The following is a 23,772-nucleotide window of genomic DNA, read 5'->3' as shown; positions in this document are numbered from 1 at the left end:
GTGCATCAGTATACACACACAAAAGGATAGTGCAAAATGAGTCCCATTCAAATCATATTGGCATCAGCCAAATAAGAGCACACATTTACTGTAACACTCTGTAGCTCTATTTCGAAGCATATCCCCACACTTGGCTCAAACACAACAGTCCCAGGCTCCAGGCTCACACAAACGCTCAACCAAACACAGGTATTTACGGGAATGTTGTGTTCAGAGTGGGAACCTGCTGCTTCTGGAAGGTTATAAAAGGGTTGGTTAATGAGCCCTGCAGATTTAAATCTGTTACTTCATGCCCTAATTGTTCTGTTGCCAAGCTGAGCTCTACAGTCAGGCCAGTGACCAGATGTCTGCAGTTATGACCATGCTTTATTTTTTCCTGTGACGCATGATCATTACATAAGCTCATTCAGAATTGAAATTATCTAAAGGAAGAAAAGGCATAACTAGATTCCTGGCTGCATCCCATCCAAAACACACAGAGAATAACAAGTTCTGGGCCCTAATGTTGAATAACTGCTAGGGTGATATTTGCTGTGCCTTCGAAAAGTATTGAGACCCCTTGACTTTTTCCACATTTTGTTACGTTACAACCTTATTCAGAAAATTGATTAAATAAATACAAAATAATTCCGAAATCTACACACAATACCCCATAGTGACAAAGCAAAACCAGGGTTTTAGAAATGTTTGCAAATTATTTAAAATAAAAAACATAAGTACCTTATAAGTACTCAGACTCGAAATTGATCTCAAATGTATCCTGTTTCCATTGATCATCCTTGAGATGTTTCTACAACTTGATTGGAGTCCACCTGTGGTAAATTCAATTGATTGGACATGATTTGGAAAGGCACACACCTCTCTATGTAAGGTCCAACAGTTGACAGTGCATGTCAGAGCAAACACCAAGACATGAGGTTGTTGGAATTGTCCGTAGAGCTCCGCGACAGGATTGTGTGGAGGCACAGATCTGGGGGAAGGGTACCAAAAAATGTCTGCAGCATTGAAGGTCCCCAAGAAGACAGTGGCCTTCATCATTCTTAAATGGAAGAGGTTTGGAACCACCAAGACACTTCCTAGAGCTGACCGCCAGGCCAAACTGAGCAATCGGGGGAGAAGGTCCATCGTCAGGGAGGTGACCAAGAACCCGATAGTCACACTGACAGAGCTCTAGAGTTCCTCTGTGGAAATGGGATAACCTTCCAGAAGGACAACCGTCTCTGCAGAACATCACCAATCAGGCCTTTATGGTAGTGGTCAGACGGAAGCCACTCTTCAGTAAAAGACAGCCTGCTTGGAGTTTGCCAAAAGGCACCTAAAGACTCTCAGACCATAAGAAACAAGATTCTCTTGGCCTGAATGTCAAGCATCACGTCTGGAGGAAACCTGCCACCATCCCTATGGTGAAGCATGGTGGTGGCAGCATCATGCTGTGGGGATGTTTTTCTGCGGCAGAGACTGGGAGACTATTCAGGATCGAGGCAAAGATGGACAGAGCAAAGTACAGTGAGATCCTTGATGAAAACCTGTTCCAGAGTGCTCAGGACCTCAGACTGGGGCGAAGGTTCACCTTCCAGCAGGACAACAACCCTAAGGACACAGCCAAGACAACGCAGGAGTGGCTTCGGGTCATGTCTCTGAATGTCCTTGAGTGGCCCAGCCAGAGCCCGGACTTGAACCCGACAGAACATCTCTGGAGAGACCTGAAAATAGCTGTGCAGCGACGCTCCCCATCCAACCTGACAGAGTTTGAGAGGATCTGCAGAGAGGAATAGGAGAAACTCCCCAAATACAGGTGTGCCAAGCTTGTAGCGTCATACCCAAGACTCAATGTTGTAATCGCTGCCAAAGGTGCTTCAACAAAGTACTGAGTATAGGGTCTGAATACTTATGTAAATGTGATATTTCATTTATTTTATTTTATTAAATAAATTAGCAAAAATATCTAAACCTGTTTCTGCAAAGTCATTATGGGTTAATGTGTGTATATTGATGATATTTTTAATGAATCAATAAGGCTGTAACATAACAAAATGTGGAAAAAGTGAAGGGGTCTGTGCACTTTCTGAAGGCACTGTACACACTCATACTTTGGCACTGTGTCGGCAGTCTCCCAAGGGCTGATTTGTGGTTTCAAATAAGAGGAAAGGTAAAAGTTCAGTTGTCCAGGACATTACAGCTGGAGTGTCCTAGCAACAAGACCTCAATTTGTCTCGTTTTATATAGATTCTTTAATATTTTGAATGTGGGTATGAACTTAACACAACAGTTTTAAGCATAGAAGTAAGATAATATATAAACAAACTTGAATAATGCTCTTGGCATAGGTTCTTGTGGCATGGTGTTAAGTTTTAGAAGATGAAACCCACTGGGCACACACTTGTTGAATCAACGTTGTTTCCATGTCATTTTAAGAAATTACGTTGAACCAACATGGAATAGACGTTAAATTGACGTCTGTTTCTCTCGCTGTTGTGTTTTATCTGCCAAGGCATTTAAATCAGGTGGGTTATTGCCTAGTCCCTCATGTTGCCCCGTTAAAATTGACTGCATGGGCCATTTGTTTCAGCAGTCTCTGAAGTTTGGCATTGAGATCAAAGTGTCCTTCTTGAAGTAATTATGCGCCTTTCATTCATCACAACTCTTAACTTGATATTCACGCTTAATCTTTAGATCCACATGTCCTCAGTTTAGCTCAATATTGTGTTACCAGCTACTGCTTTTGTAATGTATCCTACAGTACTACTGCGTTTGTAATGTATCCTACAGTACTACTGCGTTTGTAATGTATCCTACAGTACTACTGCGTTTGTAATGTATCCTACAGTACTACTGTGTTTGTAATGTATCCTACAGTACTATGCGTTTGTAATGTATCCTACAGTACTACTGCGTTTGTAATGTATCCAACAGTACTACTGCGTTTGTAATGTATCCTACAGTACTACTGCGTTTGTAATGCAGCCTACAGTACTACTGCATAACATCACGTCATTGGAAGTCAAAGTCCCACATTTACAGTTTCCTCCATAGTGTATTTTTTATAACCTTTATTGTTATTTACAATGACTGCCTACACCGGCCAAACGCGGACGACGCTGAGCCAATCACGGCCGATTGTGATACAGCCTGGATTTGAACCAGGGTGTCTGTAGTGACTTTCAAGCACTGTGATTCAGTGCCTTAGACCTCTGCGCCACTCGGGAGTTTACATTACATAACTTCAGTAATTGGTCTTAAACCTAAAGGTGATAGCGTTCTGACCTTTAGAAACATCATTAACTGCTACAGTCCCACCGTGACGCCTGCGCGTTTTCGACTTTGTGTATTTCTTCTGCTTTAGTCTGTGTGATTAACAGGAGGCTGAGCTAGAGGGGTGTTTGTGATACAAGGGCGGATCCTGAAGTCCGAATGGTTTGAGCTACAAACCTCACGCACATTTAACATGTTTTGTCATATGATGCTCAAAAGAGTCGTTAGCAGGTAAGGGGTTCTCTTACATAGAAGATCATAGGAAACCCCAGGACATAGTGTCTATAATACCGTAATAAGCTCACAAAGTTGCAGTCACCAACTCCACACAGTTTTCACTGACTTGTTGGATATTCATTTCCTAGTGAGCAAACCATTTCTGTACATACATCATTCACATGAATTCATTTTTAACAGGATTTTGCTTTGCTTTTTCCTTATTGCCAATAAAACTCATGAATGCAACTGTTTATGTCAAAGTGTTATACTTGGTGTCCTGAAAATAAAATGGTAAAACAATGTGAGGCTAAATATAAGGGCTGCAAATATAAATGAAAGTCTGATAAATAAATGAAAAGCTGATTTTTGCTGGGGTCTCGGGACTGATAGGGTTAATAGATATTCTTCCAAACAGCTGAATTACATCTGCTATTAGAAACATTCAGGCCTCAACATCTGTGTGTAAGTATACACAAACGTGTTAAAAATAGCATCCTCTAAACTCTAGCCAATATGGCCTCTCTCTGCATCACTGACAAATCAAACCAGTCATGAACTTTCCCATTAATCAGTGGCCAGGCTATTTATTTGATAGCAGTTTTATGTTGATTTAATCTGTTATGGATTGAAACATAGGGCCTCTCATAATAAACTCATTAAACTGGAATGTAGGCTATTTACAAAATGGCTGCCCCAGTAACAGCAATGCAAATACATTTAAAACACATTGGTTTATTAATCTCAACTACAGAGGGGATGTTCTATTTAAATTGATAAATAACCTGATGAAAGTGTTTAAATTAATGCTGATTGAAGCTGTTTGCATAGGGGCTAACATCATGCATATTGTTAGATCATCCTAGTGATTATAATATTATGTCTGCTCTCCATGTCATGTACTGTCATGTTGTCTTGTCTCTGTCCTTTCCCTTCACCCTGTCTCCCTCTGCTGGTCGTGTCAGGTTACCTTTTCTCCCCCGCTTTCCCCCAGCTGTCCCTTGTCTCCTCTAACTACCCATTCACCCCGTTCCCCACCTGTTCCCTTTTTCCCTCTGATTAGGTCCCTATATCTCTCTCTGTTTCTGCTCCTGTCCTTGTCGGATTCTTGTTTGTTTGTTTGTGTCATTCATGCCTGAACCAGACCATCGTCGTGTTACTGTAACCTTGTCCTGTCCTGTCGGAATCTGCCTGTCCGTCTGAGCCTACGTTTTGTTTTCGTCATTAAAGTAACTCTGTTTTGTTAATTCGCTTTTGGGTCCTCATTCACGCACCGTAACAGAAGAATCCGACCAAGAATGGACCCAGCGACTTCGGATCCTCTCCACTCAGCCGTCGAGATCCAGGGAGCGATGCTAGGCAGACACGAGCAGGAATTGTCTGCTGCTCGACATGCCGTTGAGACCCTGGCCACCCAAGTCTCCAACCTCACAGAACAGGTTCACCATCTCCGCCTCGATCCACCGGCCACTTCCAGGGCTTTCGAATCTCCGGAGCCCAGAATCAATAACCCGCCGTGTTACTCTGGGGAGCCCACTGAATGCCGCTCGTTCCTCACCCAGTGTGATATTGTGTTTTCTCTCCAGCCCAACACTTACGCCAGGAGCACTGCTCGTGTCGCCTACGTCATATCTCTCCTTACTGGACGGGCTCGTGAGTGGGGCACGGCAATCTGGGAGGCAAGGGCTGAGTGTACTAACCAGTATCAGGACTTTAAGGAGGAGATGATACGGGTTTTTGATCGATCTGTTTTTGGGGAGGAGGCTTCCAGGGCCCTGTCTTCCCTATGTCAAGGCAATCGATCCATAACAGACTACTCTATTGAGTTTCGCACTCTTGCTGCCTCCAGTGGCTGGAACGAGCCGGCTTTGCTCGCTCGTCTTCTGGAGGGTCTCCGCGCAGAGGTAAAGGATGAGATTCTCTCCCGGGAGGTTCCTTCCAGCGTGGATTCCTTGATTGAACTCGCTATTCGCATTGAGCGACGGGTTGATCTTCGTCACCGAGCTCGTGGAAAGGAGCTCGCGTTCTCCGTTGCCCCCCTCTCCGCATCACTACCATCTTCCTCTGCCGGCTCGGGAGCTGAGCCTATGCAGCTGGGAGGTATCCGCATCTCGACTAAGGAGAGGGAACGGAGAATCACCAACCGCCTCTGTCTCTATTGCGGTTCTGCTGGTCATTTTGTCACTTCATGTCCAGTAAAAGCCAGAGCTCATCAGTAAGCGGAGGGCTACTGGTGAGCGCTACTACTCCTGTCTCTCCTTCAAGATCCTGCACTACCTTGTCGGTCCATCTACGCTGGACCGGTTCGTCAGCTTCCTGCAGTGCCTTAATAGACTCTGGGGCGGAGGGCTGTTTTATGGACGAGACCTGGGCTCGGGAACATGACATTCCTCTCAGACAGTTAAGGGAGTCCACGGCCTTGTTCGCCCTGGATGGTAGTCCTCTCCCCAGGATTCAGCGTGAGACGCTACCTTTAACCCTCACTGTTTCTGGTAATCATAGCGAAACCATTTCTTTTTTGATTTTTCGTTCACCTTTTACACCTGTTGTTTTGGGCCATCCCTGGCTAGTTTGTCATAATCCTTCCATTAATTGGTCTAGTAATTCTATCCTCTCCTGGAACGTCTCTTGTCATGTGAAATGTTTAATGTCTGCTATCCCTCCTGTTTCCTCTGTCTCTTCTTCACAGGAGGAGCCTGGTGATTTGACAGGGGTGCCGGAGGAATATCACGATCTGCGCACGGTGTTCAGTCGGTCCAGGGCCACCTCTCTTCCTCCACACCGGTCGTATGATTGTAGTATTGATCTCCTTCCGGGAACCACTCCCCCCCGGGGTAGACTATACTCTCTGTCGGCTCCCGAACGTAAGGCTCTCGAGGATTATTTGTCTGTAGCTCTTGACGCCGGTACCATAGTCCCCTCCTCCTCTCCCGCCGGAGCGGGGTTTTTTTTTTGTCAAGAAGAAGGACGGGTCTCTGCGCCCCTGCATAGATTATCGAGGGCTGAATGACATAACAGTTAAGAATCGTTATCCGCTTCCTCTTATGTCTTCAGCCTTCGAGATCCTGCAGGGAGCCAGGTTTTTCACTAAGTTGGACCTTCGTAACGCTTACCATCTCGTGCGCATCAGGGAGGGGGACGAGTGGAAGACGGCGTTTAACACTCCGTTAGGGCACTTTGAATACCGGGTTCTTCCGTTCGGCCTCGCTAACGCTCCAGCTGTCTTTCAGGCATTAGTCAATGATGTCCTGAGAGACATGCTGAACATCTTTGTTTTCGTTTACCTTGACGATATCCTGATTTTTTCACCGTCACTCCAGATTCATCTTCAGCACGTTCGACGTGTCCTCCAGCGCCTTTTAGAGAATTGTCTTTTTGTGAAGGCTGAGAAGTGCACTTTTCATGCCTCCTCCGTCACATTTCTCGGTTCTGTTATTTCCGCTGAAGGCATTAAGATGGATCCCGCTAAGGTCCAAGCTGTCATTGATTGGCCCGCTCCTAAGTCACGCGTCGAGCTGCAGCGCTTTCTCGGCTTCGCGAACTTCTATCGTCGTTTCATCCGTAATTTCGGTCAGGTGGCAGCTCCTCTCACAGCCCTTACTTCTGTCAAGACGTGCTTTAAGTGGTCCGTTTCCGCCCAGGGAGCTTTTGATCTCCTCAAGAATCGTTTTACATCCGCTCCTATCCTTGTTACACCTGACGTCTCTAGACAGTTCGTTGTCGAGGTTGACGCGTCAGAGGTGGGCGTGGGAGCCATTCTTTCTCAGCGCTCCCTCTCTGACGACAAGGTCCACCCATGCGCGTATTTTTCTCATCGCCTGTCCCCGTCGGAACGTAACTATGATGTGGGAAACCGCGAACTGCTCGCCATCCGGTTAGCCCTAGGCGAATGGCGACAGTGGTTGGAGGGGGCGACCGTTCCTTTTGTCGTTTGGACTGACCATAGGAACCTTGAGTACATCCGTTCTGCCAAACGTCTTAATGCGCGTCAGGCGCGTTGGGCGCTGTTTTTCGCTCGTTTCGAGTTCGTGATTTCTTATCGTCCGGGCTCTAAGAACACCAAGCCTGATGCTTTATCTCGTCTCTTCAGTTCTTCAGTAGCCTCCACTGACCCCGAGGGGATTCTCCCTGAGGGGCGTGTTGTCGGGTTGACTGTCTGGGGAATTGAGAGGCAGGTAAAGCAAGCGCTCACTCACACTCCGTCGCCGCGCGCTTGTCCTAGGAACCTTCTTTTCGTTCCCGTTCCTACTCGTCTGGCCGTTCTTCAGTGGGCTCACTCTGCCAAGTTAGCCGGCCACCCTGGCGTTCGGGGTACGCTTGCTTCCATTCGCCAGCGTTTTTGGTGGCCCACCCGGGAGCATGACACGCGTCGTTTCGTGGCTGCTTGTTCGGTCTGCGCGCAGACTAAGTCCGGTAACTCCCCTCCTGCCGGCCGTCTCAGGCCGCTTCCCATTCCCTCTCGACCGTGGTCTCACATCGCCTTAGATTTTGTCACCGGACTGCCTTCGTCAGCGGGGAAGACTGTTATTCTTACGGTTGTCGATAGGTTCTCTAAGGCGGCTCATTTCATTCCCCTTGCTAAGCTTCCTTCTGCTAAAGAGACGGCACAAATCATCATCGAGAATGTTTTCAGAATTCATGGCCTTCCGTCAGACGTCGTTTCGGACAGAGGTCCGCAATTCACGTCTCAATTTTGGAGGGAGTTTTGCCGTTTGATTGGGGCTTCCGTCAGTCTCTCTTCCGGCTTTCACCCCCAGTCTAACGGTCAAGCAGAACGGGCCAATCAGACTATTGGTCGCATCTTACGCAGTCTTTCTTTTCGCAACCCTGCGTCTTGGTCAGAACAGCTCCCCTGGGCAGAATACGCCCACAACTCGCTTCCTTCGTCTGCAACCGGGCTATCTCCTTTTCAGAGTAGCCTCGGGTACCAGCCTCCGCTGTTCTCATCTCAGTTCGCCGAGTCCAGCGTCCCCTCCGCTCAGGCTTTTGTCCAACGTTGCGAGCGCACCTGGAAGAGGGTCAGGTCTGCACTTTGCCGTTATAGGACGCAGACTGTGAGGGCTGCTAATAAGCGTAGAACTAAGAGTCCTAGATATTGTCGCGGTCAGAGAGTTTGGCTCTCCACTCAGAACCTTCCCCTTAAGACGGCGTCTCGCAAGTTGACCCCGCGGTTCATTGGTCCGTTCCGTATTTCTCGGGTCATTAATCCTGTCGCAGTGCGACTTCTTCTTCCGCGATACCTTCGTCGCGTCCACCCGGTCTTCCATGTCTCTTGTGTTAAGCCCGTTCTTCGCGCCCCCGCTCGTCTTCCCCCCCCCCCCCCCCATCCTTGTCGAGGGCGCACCCATCTACAGGGTCCGCAGGATTTTGGACATGCGTCCTCGGGGCCGTGGTCACCAGTACCTTGTTGATTGGGAGGGGTACGGTCCGGAGGAGAGGAGTTGGGTTCCCTCTCGGGACGTGCTGGACCGTGCGCTGATCGAGGATTTCCTCCGTTGCCGCCAGGTTTCCTCCTCGAGTGCGCCAGGAGGCGCTCGGTGAGTGGGGGGGTACTGTCATGTACTGTCATGTTGTCTTGTCTCTGTCCTTTCCCTTCACCCTGTCTCCCTCTGCTGGTCGTGTCAGGTTACCTTTTCTCCCCCGCTTTCCCCCAGCTGTCCCTTGTCTCCTCTAACTACCCATTCACCCCGTTCCCCACCTGTTCCCTTTTTCCCTCTGATTAGGTCCCTATATCTCTCTCTGTTTCTGCTCCTGTCCTTGTCGGATTCTTGTTTGTTTGTTTGTGTCATTCATGCCTGAACCAGACCATCGTCGTGTTACTGTAACCTTGTCCTGTCCTGTCGGAATCTGCCTGTCCGTCTGAGCCTACGTTTTGTTTTCGTCATTAAAGTAACTCTGTTTTGTTAATTCGCTTTTGGGTCCTCATTCACGCACCGTAACACTCCAAGCCAAGAGGCCATTTAACAGCGGGGAAAGAACAACCTCTTACCTTGTGCTTATGCGATTGAAGGAAAAACACGTCCGTGGTCTTTAATCATGCAACTGTCTCTGTCGCTCTCGCACGCTTTCTCTTTCTGAAATCTCCCTCAGCTCATGTTCTAAAGATGGAGCTTTATCAAATCGAGCTGGAATCCATTTCTTAAGAAACAAATTGCTTTCAGAAACTTTTCCAAACTAAGGATTGTTTGAGCATCTTGCAATGCTTATCCATCCATTGATTTACTGGCTGGTAATGATTCCCATCCAAGGTCACAACATTTTGTACAGTCACTGCATATTGAAAAACATCAGTAGAGCAGAATAAGACTAAAACAATCACAAAAATATGTTGAGAATGGACCAAAGTGGACAAAAGCAATGAAAGGGTTTCTGTTGGAACGTATAGATGGACTCCATTAGAGCAACTAGATAATTGACTCTGTATGGGCCCTGAGGTACCAGGAGAGAAGGAGCCAACTAAAAGGTTCAATTAGAGGAGAGAGAAAAATGAGCTCATTTAGCTAGAGTAATAATCTTAAAATTGTTCAGTGATGGGATAACTTCCTCCTGCCCTGTCCAGATCCTCTCTGTACTTCCTCAGTCATCCGTGTCTTGGTGACTGTTGATGTGACTACTGCCCATATGGTTCACAGAGAAGCATCTGCTCTTCCTCTGGTCTGGTGCAAGAGTTCATCCTGCTAACATTATAGCATCATGACATCATTGTTGGGAATAATTGATACAATAGTTGGCATTGCATGACCCATGGCTAATAATGCACCCATATGGAGGGTAATTAGGTGGTATTTGTCATTAATTAGGAAGCTGCATACTGAGAAACTATTCCATTTAAATTCCAATATAATATGCAATGTCCCTGCACAATGATCAAAGAGGACTGTTGGTGATTTAATTTTAGCAAATGTACTTTCCTCCCTCATAATCAGGATAAAAGGTAAGGGTTTGTATTCGATGTAAGTAAGTAAGGCTGGGTTGAAAATCCAATGTGACGTTATAAGTCTACTGACAGATCATCTCACTCCATGACAAATTGAGGGATACATTGTATCATAAGTAAATTAAGCTGATGTTTATCTTCTAAAGTGGTCTATAACCATTCAACGACATGGTTTCTGAAATGACTTGAGGTTTGCCTCTTTTCTTCTGGACATGAATTACCCCTGACATGTCAGACATGGAGAAAAGTATTTCATTTTAAACAGCGGAGGGAGGCCATAGGGAGTAAAGGTGCCCATTCCTCCATGTTAAAACATTTGTTAGCAATTAGCTTGAGCTGCAGAACGGACTTTCTGTGCACCCTCCTCCCCTGCCTCTTCTTCCCCTCTCACAGTCCCCCTGTCCATCTCTCTCCCTCCCTCTCTCCGTCCCTCCCTCTCTCCTAGTCATGTTTCCCCAAGCTGCAGATGGTTACTGTCCAAGGTATTAGTTTCTTCTAGCTCTGACGGAGAGAGGCAGGAGGAGCAGCTGCTTTTAAGCAGACTAACTGTAGCATGTAGCCGAGTAGTCTCCATGCACTAATAGAGCTAGACTGTTTTATGTATGTGAGCTGCAGTTCAAGTGAGAAGTTGCTGGTAAGAGAGAGAGCCCATGCCTGAAGAATTCCTACTCTAGTTGTTTAGAGAAACGTCTGGCTGGAAATATAGCACTTGTAAATTAACAAGTAAGTTCTATGGATGACTGACACTGTTCTTCCGATACTTGTCCAGGAGGAGACTTTTTCTGCAGAGAAGAGAGACTAGGACAGTCAGAGGCTGTTGTCCGGGCAACAACTTCTTCACATCCTCACCAAAGCTGCCTTGAAGAATCACCATGAAAGGTAGTGGCTTTTGATTATTCTCTGTTGATGCTGTATTAGACTTCAGACTACTGCCTGCTGTGGAGCAATATAATATATTATGTAGGAGACTTGAAAGTGCACCAGTTGCACACAAATATGCAGACAGCTTGCTTTTAAGACCAGTACCTCAGGATCCAGTGAGAATGATGTGGAACATCCACCCTTTTCAAAAGCTCTCCATTTTCAGCAGCCACACATTTGCTTTTGGGCTTCTTTTAAAGATCTTATTGGAGCCCTATTGAAAGGATAACATGTGAATACTAACTTTTGTCAACAATGCATGAAATAAGACTCTTAAGGAGCTTTGAAGAGGCTGAGAAATCTGAGGAGTCCTCTTGGAGAATTGGGGAGTAGCGACATGGCTTTAGCTTTGAAGGTCTTATTAAGTGTTGAGGTATTTACAGGGGAACACACAGGTAGGAGGTCTCCTCTTGTCTTGTTAGGAGCGTGCTCCATTAGAGCTCAAAACATGCAGTCTGACACATTCCTAATTTAAAACAGGAAGGAGGCACCTCTGTAGTGGAAGCAGCAGGTGTGTGGTTGGCTCATATAGTACAGTAAAGTAGAAAGACTGGAGACACAGACTGCCATACAAGTATATGAATAGGACTGTTTAACACAGCACCTCTAATCTGGAAAGACAAATGTATTCCTTCGACATAGACATTCAGTCAGAATTATTTGGCACATGACAATGAAAGGTTGTTATTATAGAAAACTACTGTGATTGCAAGAGAGAAGTTCATTAGACTACAGAACAAGACCCTTATTACTAGTATTACTAGTCTGTTTCTATCATGAGATGTCCAAAGCGTTTTCCTGGAGAAAACGAGGGCATGTTTATAGTATAATTTGAATTCTAGTCAACTCTCTCACTCCAGTACAGATGAACCACAGTAAAGGGGGGTGTTTGTGATCATTTCTCCATAACTTGGAGCAAGACCATTTGGATCAACACATTCCAGGCATTTCATTGCTTTGAAAGGAACCACGCATTCCCTTGTAAGTTCATCTAGCTGGCTAGTTGGATGTCAACAGTGGCTTGTGAAGACACTTGCCTTTATTAGTTGAGGCCCCTTTGGTTCTGGAGCCCCATCTCGTGTCTCTTGGGTTTAGGGTTTTAGGTATTCATGTTAAAAGCTTTAAGTGAACTCCATTCAAGGGGACATTTCAACCAGTCCACTATAGAATTTGTTTTCAGTCTTGGCATTTGTTCATGTGGAGGATGGATTGCCCGTTGCCTCTGTTAAAAGACAGGACAACATAACCTTTTGAGCCAAAGCTTGTACTCAATAGTCAAACTAATCTGGATTTTCCCTGCGCCACATCTAAATGTGTGTGGAATCCAAGCTCTGGGTTACATATTCTAGGTTGATATGAGGAGATTGCTGTAAGTGTAGAGTTCAAAAATCCACTGCCGAATGTAAACCTAAGAAGGAACACAGTAAGGTAACCACAAGCATTGACAAATCCTGAGGTTTGTAGACTTGCAGGGAATTGACTGGTGTCATGTTCTTGCTCAGTGTGGCCTAAAGTTCACAACAACAATGAGCGTGGGAGGACAGACTGAAAGACCAATGACCTTCTCTTTGTTCACTGTGTATTTTACATGCACATTGGTGATGATTCAATATGCAGAACAACTGCACTGGGAATAGAAACATTGGGCAATGTCATGCTGATGGAGGTGTCAGGTTAGACTATAGCCTATAATACAGTCATAGCATCATTAGATATGGGTCAGCCAACTAAGTGGCTGTCCTATTGTGGAAACAGAACCCACTTTACTGACTCCAGTTCCTCTCCCTAGGGTGTCATCATTTGACCATCTTTAGGCAGTCAACATTGGCCTTGCCTTATCAGCAGTTCTGTATGGACCTCTCTTCCAGACCCTTTCTTAGGTTACAGTATTAAATCATTTGACTATTTAGCCTAACATGTGACAACTCGATTATTAGCCAGCTTGTCAAACTTACCCTCCCACCTACTACGTGGGTATTCATGTGCATGCGGTTACAAATAATCAACTATATTTTGAGAAGCACCGAAGAGGACTACAGTATGTCACGCAGTCACTGCCTCTAATGTTCTTGCCGAGGTGTTTTGACAGAGCTCAACATGTGGGTGGCTACGTACTGTAAGACATCTGGCCGTGAGACAAATGAACCCTATTGCTTCCTCCTTCTTAGAGTCAAAACGATTGCCTAAGAACTGAAACATTCTGAATGTTTTCCATCTCTAATCCTCTCCATACAGCGCTGTGTCAATTTCTCACCGCTTACAAGTTTGTCGGCTGTTGAAATTCAATTGTCTCCATAGTTGTAGCTGAGGCATGCTTGAAGTATTGGGATGATTATTTAAACCTAATAAAGATTATTTTCATTACTTTCAGTTCATGAGAGGTTTTAACACACTACCACAGTTCAAGAACTATAGCACAGAACCTGAGAGGTATATTTGGCAAGTACTACAGTGGACAGAGGGTTGGTTACATGGTCACTGCTTTATATACAGTATACACTGTTAAAACAGAGAACATATAATCAAATACACATTCCAAATGATATATTTTGAAAAACTAATGATAGGTAGGGGTGATTATATTTTCAGTGGAGTAAGCTTGATGTTTATGCACATTCAACGTGGCTACTTGGGTTCTTAGCTTAGCATTGCAAGAATGACCGACCTTAGTAAGAAGATCTGATGGACATACCTGCTGGAGACACTATTCAGAAATGTCCCTCCCCCAGCATATATGTTATTGTATTACAACGTTTTTGGAGAGGACACTCCATTCATGATGATTTTTCCTCCAAATGCACCTGTGCTCATATTTGCAATGGAACGCTGGCTCTACATACACGTAAAACCCACCACATTTAAATAACTTTCAACGCTTTCCATTCTAATGACCACTGACCAATAGTGCCCTCAACTGCGTGCCTGATTCTATCTTAAAAACACGTCTGGTGATTATGCTGGTGAAGTGCTTCCGTGGCCTCGCAGGCAGGCAGTGGTCTGCTCTCCTTTGTGTAGGTTGGAGACCTAGAGTTCCTGATTGACTTGAGGGTCATGTTTTCCAACGACGGTAATGCGGGGCTTTAGACAGGGAGGGCAGGACGGCCGAATCCTTTCCTCCGTTGGCAGAGCCGGGAGAGCAGTGGAGGCCCAGGTTAAGCTTAGAGCCATCTGTATGGCTGAAAGGGAAATGTGAAGTCTGAGGCCTGCAGCAGGCAGCTGGGCCCATTCCAGACCCATTCTCGCTCTCTTTCACTGGTCCGCACATCTCAGCATTTCAGACTCAGCCTCTTCATCTGGCCTGACTTCAGCTGCTCTAGCAGGCAGCACACATAAACACCCTCACCTCAGAGTTCACTGCATTCCTCTCACACTGCACGCAAAGCACAGCACAGCACAGCAGAGATGAAATCTCCAGAGCTGGAAAAATACAGCATCATCAGCTGAATTTAATATTAAGGGGAAAAGACAGTGACGAAAAACACTGAACAGAGACTCAACTGAGTGATGTTCTTTACTTTTGGGGCTCTTGTACCTCAGTAAGAGAGCTGTGGACTCTAATGGTATGAGCAATTTTAGGCTACAAACCTCAGTAATCCTTCAGATGATCATTAATCAATTGAAGGTCCAGTGTACAGGTATGCACTGTGGTACAGCAAATGAGATACAGTAACGTTATAGCTCTATTATGTCAGCATTACCAGTTCATTTGGGCACAGCAAGAAGCCATTTAAACCCAAATTCAATCCAGATTCAGGTCTTGGCTTGACACTTCTCTTTGGCATCAGTCTGCTGTGTCCCACTGGCCCCTCTACCACATTGAAGTGGAAATGGGTGACGCCACTACATCCAGCCCAGCTAGCAACACACACACTCAGCCTCACTCTGGTGTATCATATTGTGCTGCTATTGGGGCCCTTTATCTGACAGCTCCTACATACTTACCTGACAAAAACAATCTCTTTTTCAATTCGCATAATTATGTTTCTATAAGATGGCAGCCAAGTATGATCTCACACTCATATTGAGCCCCGAGTTGAATGTTTTGTGTCTTGGATGGTAGAGGTGGCTGCGAGGGCGTATTCAATTTCGCCTCGTATTTAGCCATTTTTGAGCACTGTAATAAAATGTGTGACTTGTTCCCCCAAGAAAGCTTCAAGTTATAGACTATTGACCTTAATCTGTGAACATGCATTTCAAGTCTCTCCATCTGTTTTCCAGAAAGCTATTCCGGATACGAGAACCAGCTCTTTAAAGGTGAGGATAAACATGCATGTCAGTTTCCTGAACTATCCTCTAGTCCTGGGCCAGAATGGTGTGACAAATCTGTTTGTTGATATCCTGGCTTTGGAAAATCTAGTAGGCCTACTGTACTATTGCATGTCTGTATGGTGGAAGTAGTTGGATTACGGAGAGGGTTAAGGAGCCCAGTAGGAAGCTGTGTTTAAGTAAAAAGTGAATGAATGCTGGCATGAGCTGAGGTGTGTGATGGTATCAGGCATTTCCATAACAGTGACTCATTTTTCTTCTCTGCTTGTCAGAGGAGGATCTTACTGGGGAGGAAGAAGAGATGCCTTCCTTTAGAGGTGAGAAACATGGCCCAAATTCTACCACACACAGACATTTTATTGCTATGCATTTTTGTTTATGTGCCTTGTTATGTGGCTAGGCAAGCAAGACTTATTTGGGGCAATCGAGATGGCACTCTCTTTTTATGGAGTGGTTTTGAGTATTGTTTTGATGTTAGTCGTAAGTCTACGACAAAGTCCCCTAACAACAGCAACACTTTGAACAATAACGGCAGAATATCCATCTAGGGCGTATTGTGTGCACATTGGGCTATGTGTGTACCTTGTTTGTGTTTGTGTAAAGATCTGCGTGTGTCTTCATACAGTACACTTGTGATCACTGCTTTGTTTATATGCGTGCATTGTACATCTGTTTCAGATATCCCTCCTTAGTCCTTCTCCACACAACTTCAGCAGCTCTGCTGACCAAAACCAGACGCTAGTTCAGTAATTAGTAATGCACAATCCACACAGTGTCAGGGTTAAGACAGGTATTTCCCTTCCTCTCTGCCCTCTAACCAGCTGATGTTATGTAAGAGAGACTAGAGCCCCATGCTTCTGATTGCAGGAAGAACCAGAGGTGGCTGTGTGAAATGCCAGAAGACATATTCTCTGCAGCTGGCCGTCAAAGTGCTCTACGGTTTTTTTGTCTTCCTGATCATAGCAGTGGCAGTGCTGGCATCACTAGGTGAGTAACTATGATATTACACCACCGTTCCAGTACAGTGGTTATGCTCTTGGTTATCCTCCATGCCAGGGACATTTATGAGTCTGTTAATAGCTTGTATTGTACAAATGTGAATAGTTATTGTTTTCCACGTTGTGTTTTTTATAGGATTATGATTGCAAGGCCACTAGGATACAGGAAAATGTGTATTCATGTTTTTAATCCCTGGAATAATGTGTCCGTAATAGTAGTTGAATTGAATCACACCGAGAGAACTTGGAAAAGCCTCCCTGATTCCTGCCCCTTTGGGCTGTTGGGCCCACTTTTACACCACCGACTTTGGTTGGGTTTGCTATATATACTGAACAAAAATATAAATGCAACATGCAACAATTTCAAAGATTTTTCTGAATTCATATAAGGAAATCAATCAATTTAAATAAATGCATTAGGCCCTAATCTATGGATTTTATATGACTGGGAATACAGATATGCATCTGTTGGTCACAGATACCTTAAAAAAAAACATAGGGGTGTGGATCAGAAAACCAGTCAGTATCTGGTCACCATTTGACTCATGCAGCGCGACACATCTCCTTCGCATAGAGTTGATCAGGCTGTTGATTGTGGCCTGTGGAATGCTGTCCCTCTCCTCTTCAATGGCTGTGCGAAATTGCTGAATATTGGCGGGAACAGGAACACACTGTCGATCCAGAGTATCTCAAACATGCTCAATGGGTGACATGTCAGGCCATGGAAGAACTGGGCCATTTTCAACTTCCAGGAATTGTGTACAGATCCTTGCAACATGGTGCCGTGCATTATCATGCTGAAACATGAGGTGATGGCGGCAGATGAATGGCCCGACAATGAGCCTCAGGATCTCGTTACGGTATCTCTGTGCATTCAAATTGCCATCGATAAAATGAAATTGTGTTCGTTATCTGTAGCTTATGCCTGCCTGCCCATACCATAACCCCACCGCCACCATGGGAACTCTGTTCACAACATTGGCATCAGCAAACCACTCACCCACCAGTACAGTTGAAACCGGGATTCATCCGTGAAGGGCACACTTCTCCAGCGTGCCATTGAAGGTGAGCATTTGCCAAATGAAGTCGGTTATGATGCCAAACTGCAGTCAGGTCAAGACCCTAGTGAGGATGACGAGCACGCAGATGAGCTTCCCTAAGACGGTTTCTGATAGTTTCTGCAGAAATACTTTGGTTGTGCAAACCAACAGTTTCATCAGCTGTCCGGGTGGCTGGTCATAGACGATACCGGAGGTGAAGAAGCTGGATATGGAGGTACTGGGCTGGCATGGTTACACGTGGTCTGCGGTTGTGAAGCCGGTTGGACATGATGCCAAATACTCTAAAACAACATTGGAGGCGGCTTATGGTAGAGAAATTAACATTAAATTCTCCAGCCACAGCTCTGGTGGATATTCCTGCAGTCAGCATGCCAATTGCACACTGACTCAAAACTTGAGACATCTGTGGCATTGTGTTGTGTGACAACATTTTAGAGTGGCCTTTTATTGTCTCCAGCACAAAGTGCACTTGTGTAATGATCATGCCGTTTAATCAGCTTCTTGATATGCCACACCTACACCTGTCAGGTGGATGGATTATCTTGACAAAGGAGAAGTGCTCACTAACAGGGATTTAAACAAATTTGTGCACGAAATTTGAGAGAAATAAGCTTTCTGTGCATATTTTTGGGATCTTTTATTTCAGCCCATGAAACATGGGACCAACACTTTACATGTTGTATATACATTTTTGTTCAGTATAATAACTAAGGCTAATAAAGCTGTATTAAATCCAGATTGTTGAATTAGCCATTTAAGGCCGGGACGTGGAGTTCCTGCAGGTATTATGTGTGCATCACTTCAAGCTCCACATCATCCGGCATTCCTCCACAATCAGAATCTGTTCTCTTTAGTCATGCTTGACTTAACAATGTGCTCCATGTTGTACACTAACAGCTGAGAGGGAGATTTGGTTCAAGCCTTGCGGGTTTTTTCTTTAAAATATAAGGGCCATTTAATTTCCAACAAGGATCGAATGAACACACAACTTCAATCTGATTTGCCATTTCTTACCTGTCTGACAACGTTTTAAGTGCTTACAGATGTTACTTGCATTTAGGCAAAAATATTATTGAGATTCAAAACGCTACATCTCTTTTTCACAGCAGCCCAGAGCTCCCTTAGGGCTCTTGTGTAATTCCAAGAGCACTGATACAGAGGGCTGGGATTCCAACACCACCATGGCACCGTATTTTATTGGCTGGAGCAGGGTCTGCTTGAGTTCATGTCAACGCAGAGCACAGCAATACTGAGGCAAAACAAAACAAGAACAAAGCACTGTAAACTTTAATTGTGAAATGTCCAAAATTGTGTTTGGTTAAAACTCCCCAAACATTGAGCGAGAACAAAAACATGGACCTATAAATGTAGAAATGTCCTTATCATGCAGCACATCTGTTTTGCATTGTTCAGAGTCCCCAAGAATTTGTGTTATATAACAACAAAAAACTCACAGTAGAACCTAACCAACCTCTCTCTAACTAGCAGACATGATTATAATAAGAAGTTCAAGTCCACCAGTACACCAGGAGAATGCCAATTACTGTTAAGAGGCTGTGTAAAATCAACGTCCCTGAGACCTAATGCACTATAACAGGTGGTATGTAGAGGACATATGGAATCGCTTGTGAGCAAAAACAGACGATGACACAACTGTTATTAAGAGTCAAGAGTCAAGGATTAGGAAATTATATGCAACAAGGAGTCCTTAAAAGTGTGCCTTAAGCACGGTTGTTGTTCTTCTGGGAAATATAGTTGACTGGGAAGTAACCTGCTGTACAAACCATTTCCATTATTTGTTCTGTACTTTGTAATGGAAACAAACTGTGTTGTTGTTATTGTAAAACAAGGTTCAGGACGGCATCTTAATTCCATTCAATGATGTGTATTGCTGAGTGCTGGCATGTTTCGGAGCAAGGTTCTTTATCAATGGAGTGGTGTTGTCACTCTAACTTCATTTTGGTCTTAGTCTTAACACATGTATTAAGTCTGTATCAATACCTACATAGAGAGGAACCTCCATTCTCATTATTCTGAAAGTCTAATTTACATAATGATCTTTGTCTTATCAGTATTTAGGAAGGTCGACAACTTATCAGAAGAGGAATCCTTTTATCATAAGAAGATTACTAAGGTCCAGCAAAGTATACAAGGTGAGAGAGCGTTATTAATCATGTGACAACATGTGCTGTGCAAGCAGCGCCTCCCAATGTGGCTGCTGCCAGAAAAGTCAAGAAGTAAACAATGACTAATAGTGGACATTTCTGCAGATTTCCAAAATATGTATTTTGCCAAAAGAGTTGTCTCTGTTTAAAATATGTCACCCATTGAGTGTAACTGTATGGGTGATTGAGTATGAAGTCTGAGCAAATAAGGATCTGCTCTTCAAGCTTAATGGCCTGCCTCTTGTGCTGTGTCAACTCCCCGAAGAGACAGAGCTCAGGATATGACTTCAACAATGACCTACTACAGCTGCCTCCATTGGCCCATCATTTATGGAAGCACTGCAGCTTCCGTGTACTTCAGTCGACTAGAATTGACACATAGCTAACTCTGATCTTGGCTAAGTTATCAATGAACTGATCATCATAACATTGTTATCGCTTCTTACCCAGATCTCAGCACTACCAGAAACTGCTCTGACTGCTTCGACATGGCCCACTTCAGCGAGGAGATCAGTAGGCTGAAGAGGGAGTTTGAGGATCTCCAGAAAATGATCCTGGGACAGGAGCAGGTCCTGGATCAGGCCTCCCAGACCCAGCAGACCCTGAAGGCAGCCAGAAGCAGGATGACCCGAGACATGCAGAACTACTCTGTGTCCATCAGGCTCATCAACCAGTCCCTGGAGCGTTACTTAGACCAGGTGGACGGTTGGAAGGCGGTCATCACCGAGACGGACGAGAGCATGAAGACTCTGTCTCAGGATCAGTATGACCTCAAGGCCACGGTGAATCAGGTCAATACCACGGTGGCCCTCAACTCCTTGTGGATGGACGCCCTGCAGAGGAAGACCAATGAGGAGACATTGGTCCTGCAGAAGATGACGGTGGACTGGCAGAACTACAGCCGGGTGTTGAGCGGTCTGAAGTCCAACTCAAGCACCACCACTCAGACGGTGAGGAGCATCCAGAGTGGGATCTCGGCCACGCACCAGAGGATCAGCATGAGCTCGGAGATGGTGCACGACCTCACCCTGCAGGTGATGAACCTGCAGATGCAGCTGGACAATGTCACCTCCTTCATGGACGAGCACGAGGAGAACATGCACGACCTCCAATACCACTCCAAGTACTACCAGAACCGGACGGGCGAGAGGTTCATCACCCTGGATGCTCGCATGGACTCCATCGAGATGGAGATCGACACCATCTCATCCAGCATCAACGCCACGGTGAGCCACGTGCAGAGCATGTACAAGTACATCAACATCGAGAGCACGTCATGCCAGACGCGGATGGGTAGCCACACGGAGGACCTGCAGAACCTGAACAACACGGTGCTGCTACTGATGCACCTGGCTGTCACCCTGAGGCAGCAGTACATGCTGCTGAGCGTCCGTCTAGATGTGGACGCCAGGAACCTGTCCATGGTCATGGAGGAGATGAAGCTAGTGGACACGCACCACACCCAGCTCATCCAGAACTTCACCATTCTCAAAGGTACAGCCGAGATGTTTTTGATGTCATTGCCAAATGCACTTTTGTTAAAACATGTCAAAAGTGTTCCACAGAGATGCTGGCCCATGTTGACTCAAATGCTTCCCACAGTTGTGTCAAGTTGGCTGGATGTCCTTTGGGTGGTGGACTGTTTACTGTGAAAAACCAGCAGCATTGCAGTTCTTGACACAAACCGGTGGTCCTGGCACCTGCTACCATACCCCGTTCAAAGGCACTTACATTTTTTTGTCTTGCCCATTCACCATCTGAATGGCACACACACAATCCATGTCTAAAGAAGTATTTTTAAGCCTTGAGACAATTAAACCTGTCTCCTTCCCTTCATCTACACTGATTGAAGTGGATTATATTTATTTTTACAAATTGTAGAAAAATACAATTAATGACAAGACAACCATAACAACTGAGGACAATGTTCATTTTTTTATTATATTTTTATTATATTTTTAACTAGAAAAGCAATTGTACTTTCAAGGATAAATTGGTGTCAACATTTTTTTTTAACGGTTTGGTTGTTAGAGATTTAGAATTTTACGTTTTGAATATGAATTTTTTTGCCTATTAGAAGTATTGTGTTGTTAATTGGAGGATTATAGACATTGAGGTCACCAAAGATGATAAGCTAAGGGTTAATATATAGTTTGATGGAGTGATGGGAAAGCCAGCCTTGACACTGTAGCTAAAATAAGCTCACTGTCGGACAGTACCAATACAAATGCATTATGTCTTCCTCTTCATGACAGAGTCTGCATTTAGAGTTATGATCAATACCCAATACTCTTTGTTGACAGAATTGTATAGAACATCTTTAACTGAAAGGCTCTTGAGTATGTACTGTATCTATTGATGTTTTGTATGTGAGACCTGCTTTCATGGTTTTCGGTTGTCAAAGATACTGTATCTTTCCAATATGTTTGAAATTTGTATGGCATTGCAGATAGGTTATGGAAATTCTAAGTACATTTCAGATGTTATCTTTTTTGTATGCATTTTGTATCCTAACTGCTGTCACCTGTGCTCACTAACACTACTCTTCTCTTTACAGGCGCACCGGGCCCACCTGGTCCAAAGGGGAACAGAGGGGAAGGAGGAGGCAAAGGTCCAGTTGGCCTGACAGGAAATAAAGGAGACAAGGGCCCAGCAGGGAACCGTGGTCCTCTGGGAGAGAAGGGCCCTATCGGGCCTAAAGGAGCTCAGGGGGAGCCAGGACCAACAGGGGCCAGAGGCGGAGTGGGTGTCAAAGGGGTGAAGGGTTCTCTGGGTCAACCAGGTCCACGTGGCGAGAGAGGCGAGAAGGGAGACATGGGTACTATTGGTAAGGATGGAATACCAGGTCCCAAAGGGCCACTGGGAATACAGGGCCAAGCAGGGCTCCCAGGGATCCACGGGCTGCCTGGCCCAAGAGGAAAGCCTGGGCCTGTTGGTCCACACGGGCCTCCCGGAATTCCTGGCCAACCAGATCTGCCAGCTTTCCCAGACACGGTGTCTTGAGGGGCCTCTGGTGTCTGATCACAACAAGGACAGGACGAGCCTCCATTGGACGTGGGGAAGTACTGGCAACCTGGCAAAGGGATGGAGGATGATTGAAGAGGATGGAATGAATGGAGCATGGAAGAGTTCACTCTCAAGCGTTCCCCTTCATGTTACTCCATTCTTTTCCTTGGACATTCAATGGACACACCATTGAGCATATACACACAGCCCATGTTCAGGTATAAAGGAGACATTGATAACAAGAAGACTTGAGTTTAAAAAGATGCATTGCAAGTTGTCAGTATCATATACAGCTGAATGTATGTTTGAAGGAACCACAGCACTACCCTGGGGGCTTCATAAAGATCTAGGTTTACAATGCCATGCACTTTCATGAGGGTAGTTAAATAACAATAGATTTTTACACTAATTTGTGAAACATTAACACGTAAAATTCTATTCAATGGCACTTTTGGTTTTATAAAGTGTAGAAACTACAGTCATTTGTTATGTGTTTGCTTTTGTATCTTTTATGTTTCGGAGCAGGTTCTCTGAACACTGACTGAAGTTGAGATGATTCAACAGGTCATAGAGTGTAATGGTAAGGGATGAATGAAATTGCTGAAGAACCAAAGGTGTCTGCCTGGGTACACAATTATGGATGTATTGTATGTTAGTCAGTAATTGAACATTTCCTAAATGACTTAAAAGGTACGGTTTTGAAATATAGATATTTTTACAAGATGTATTTTTGGTTTTATGCCAACAATTTGCCATGTTACATTGAAGTGTTTTCAGATTTTCTAGTGTAGGTAATATACATCATTTTTGTTGTGTTTCCATTCATATTCATCTCCGCACATAATCAGAGCTGTGTGATGATCTGTGTATTTTAATAGCAAATACAAAACATTAAAAAAGTTCAAATGATAAGAGACGCTATTTTTGTATACTTGTGTCATTCTTATAGA

At 44.8% G+C, this 23,772-nt stretch overlaps 1 protein-coding gene across 1 annotated transcript; it reads left to right on the top strand.

Annotated features, from left to right (window-relative positions):
• The first annotated feature begins 10,864 nt into the window (after nucleotides 1-10,864).
• Nucleotides 10,865-23,734, top strand: LOC110529617 (scavenger receptor class A member 3). Its single transcript, XM_021611973.2, has 8 exons — nucleotides 10,865-11,039; nucleotides 11,175-11,284; nucleotides 15,545-15,580; nucleotides 15,865-15,909; nucleotides 16,460-16,579; nucleotides 19,724-19,804; nucleotides 20,267-21,310; nucleotides 22,374-23,734. Exons 2-8 carry the CDS (start codon nucleotides 11,278-11,280, stop codon nucleotides 22,817-22,819), a joined length of 1,779 nt encoding a protein of 592 aa, XP_021467648.1. The 5' UTR covers nucleotides 10,865-11,039; nucleotides 11,175-11,277; the 3' UTR covers nucleotides 22,820-23,734.
• The last annotated feature ends 38 nt before the right edge of the window (nucleotides 23,735-23,772 follow it).

Source organism: Oncorhynchus mykiss, chromosome 8 (genome assembly GCF_013265735.2).
Source record: "Oncorhynchus mykiss isolate Arlee chromosome 8, USDA_OmykA_1.1, whole genome shotgun sequence".
In the NCBI taxonomy this organism is placed as follows: domain Eukaryota; kingdom Metazoa; phylum Chordata; class Actinopteri; order Salmoniformes; family Salmonidae; genus Oncorhynchus; species Oncorhynchus mykiss.
This window is presented reverse-complemented; position numbering and strand designations above follow the sequence as displayed.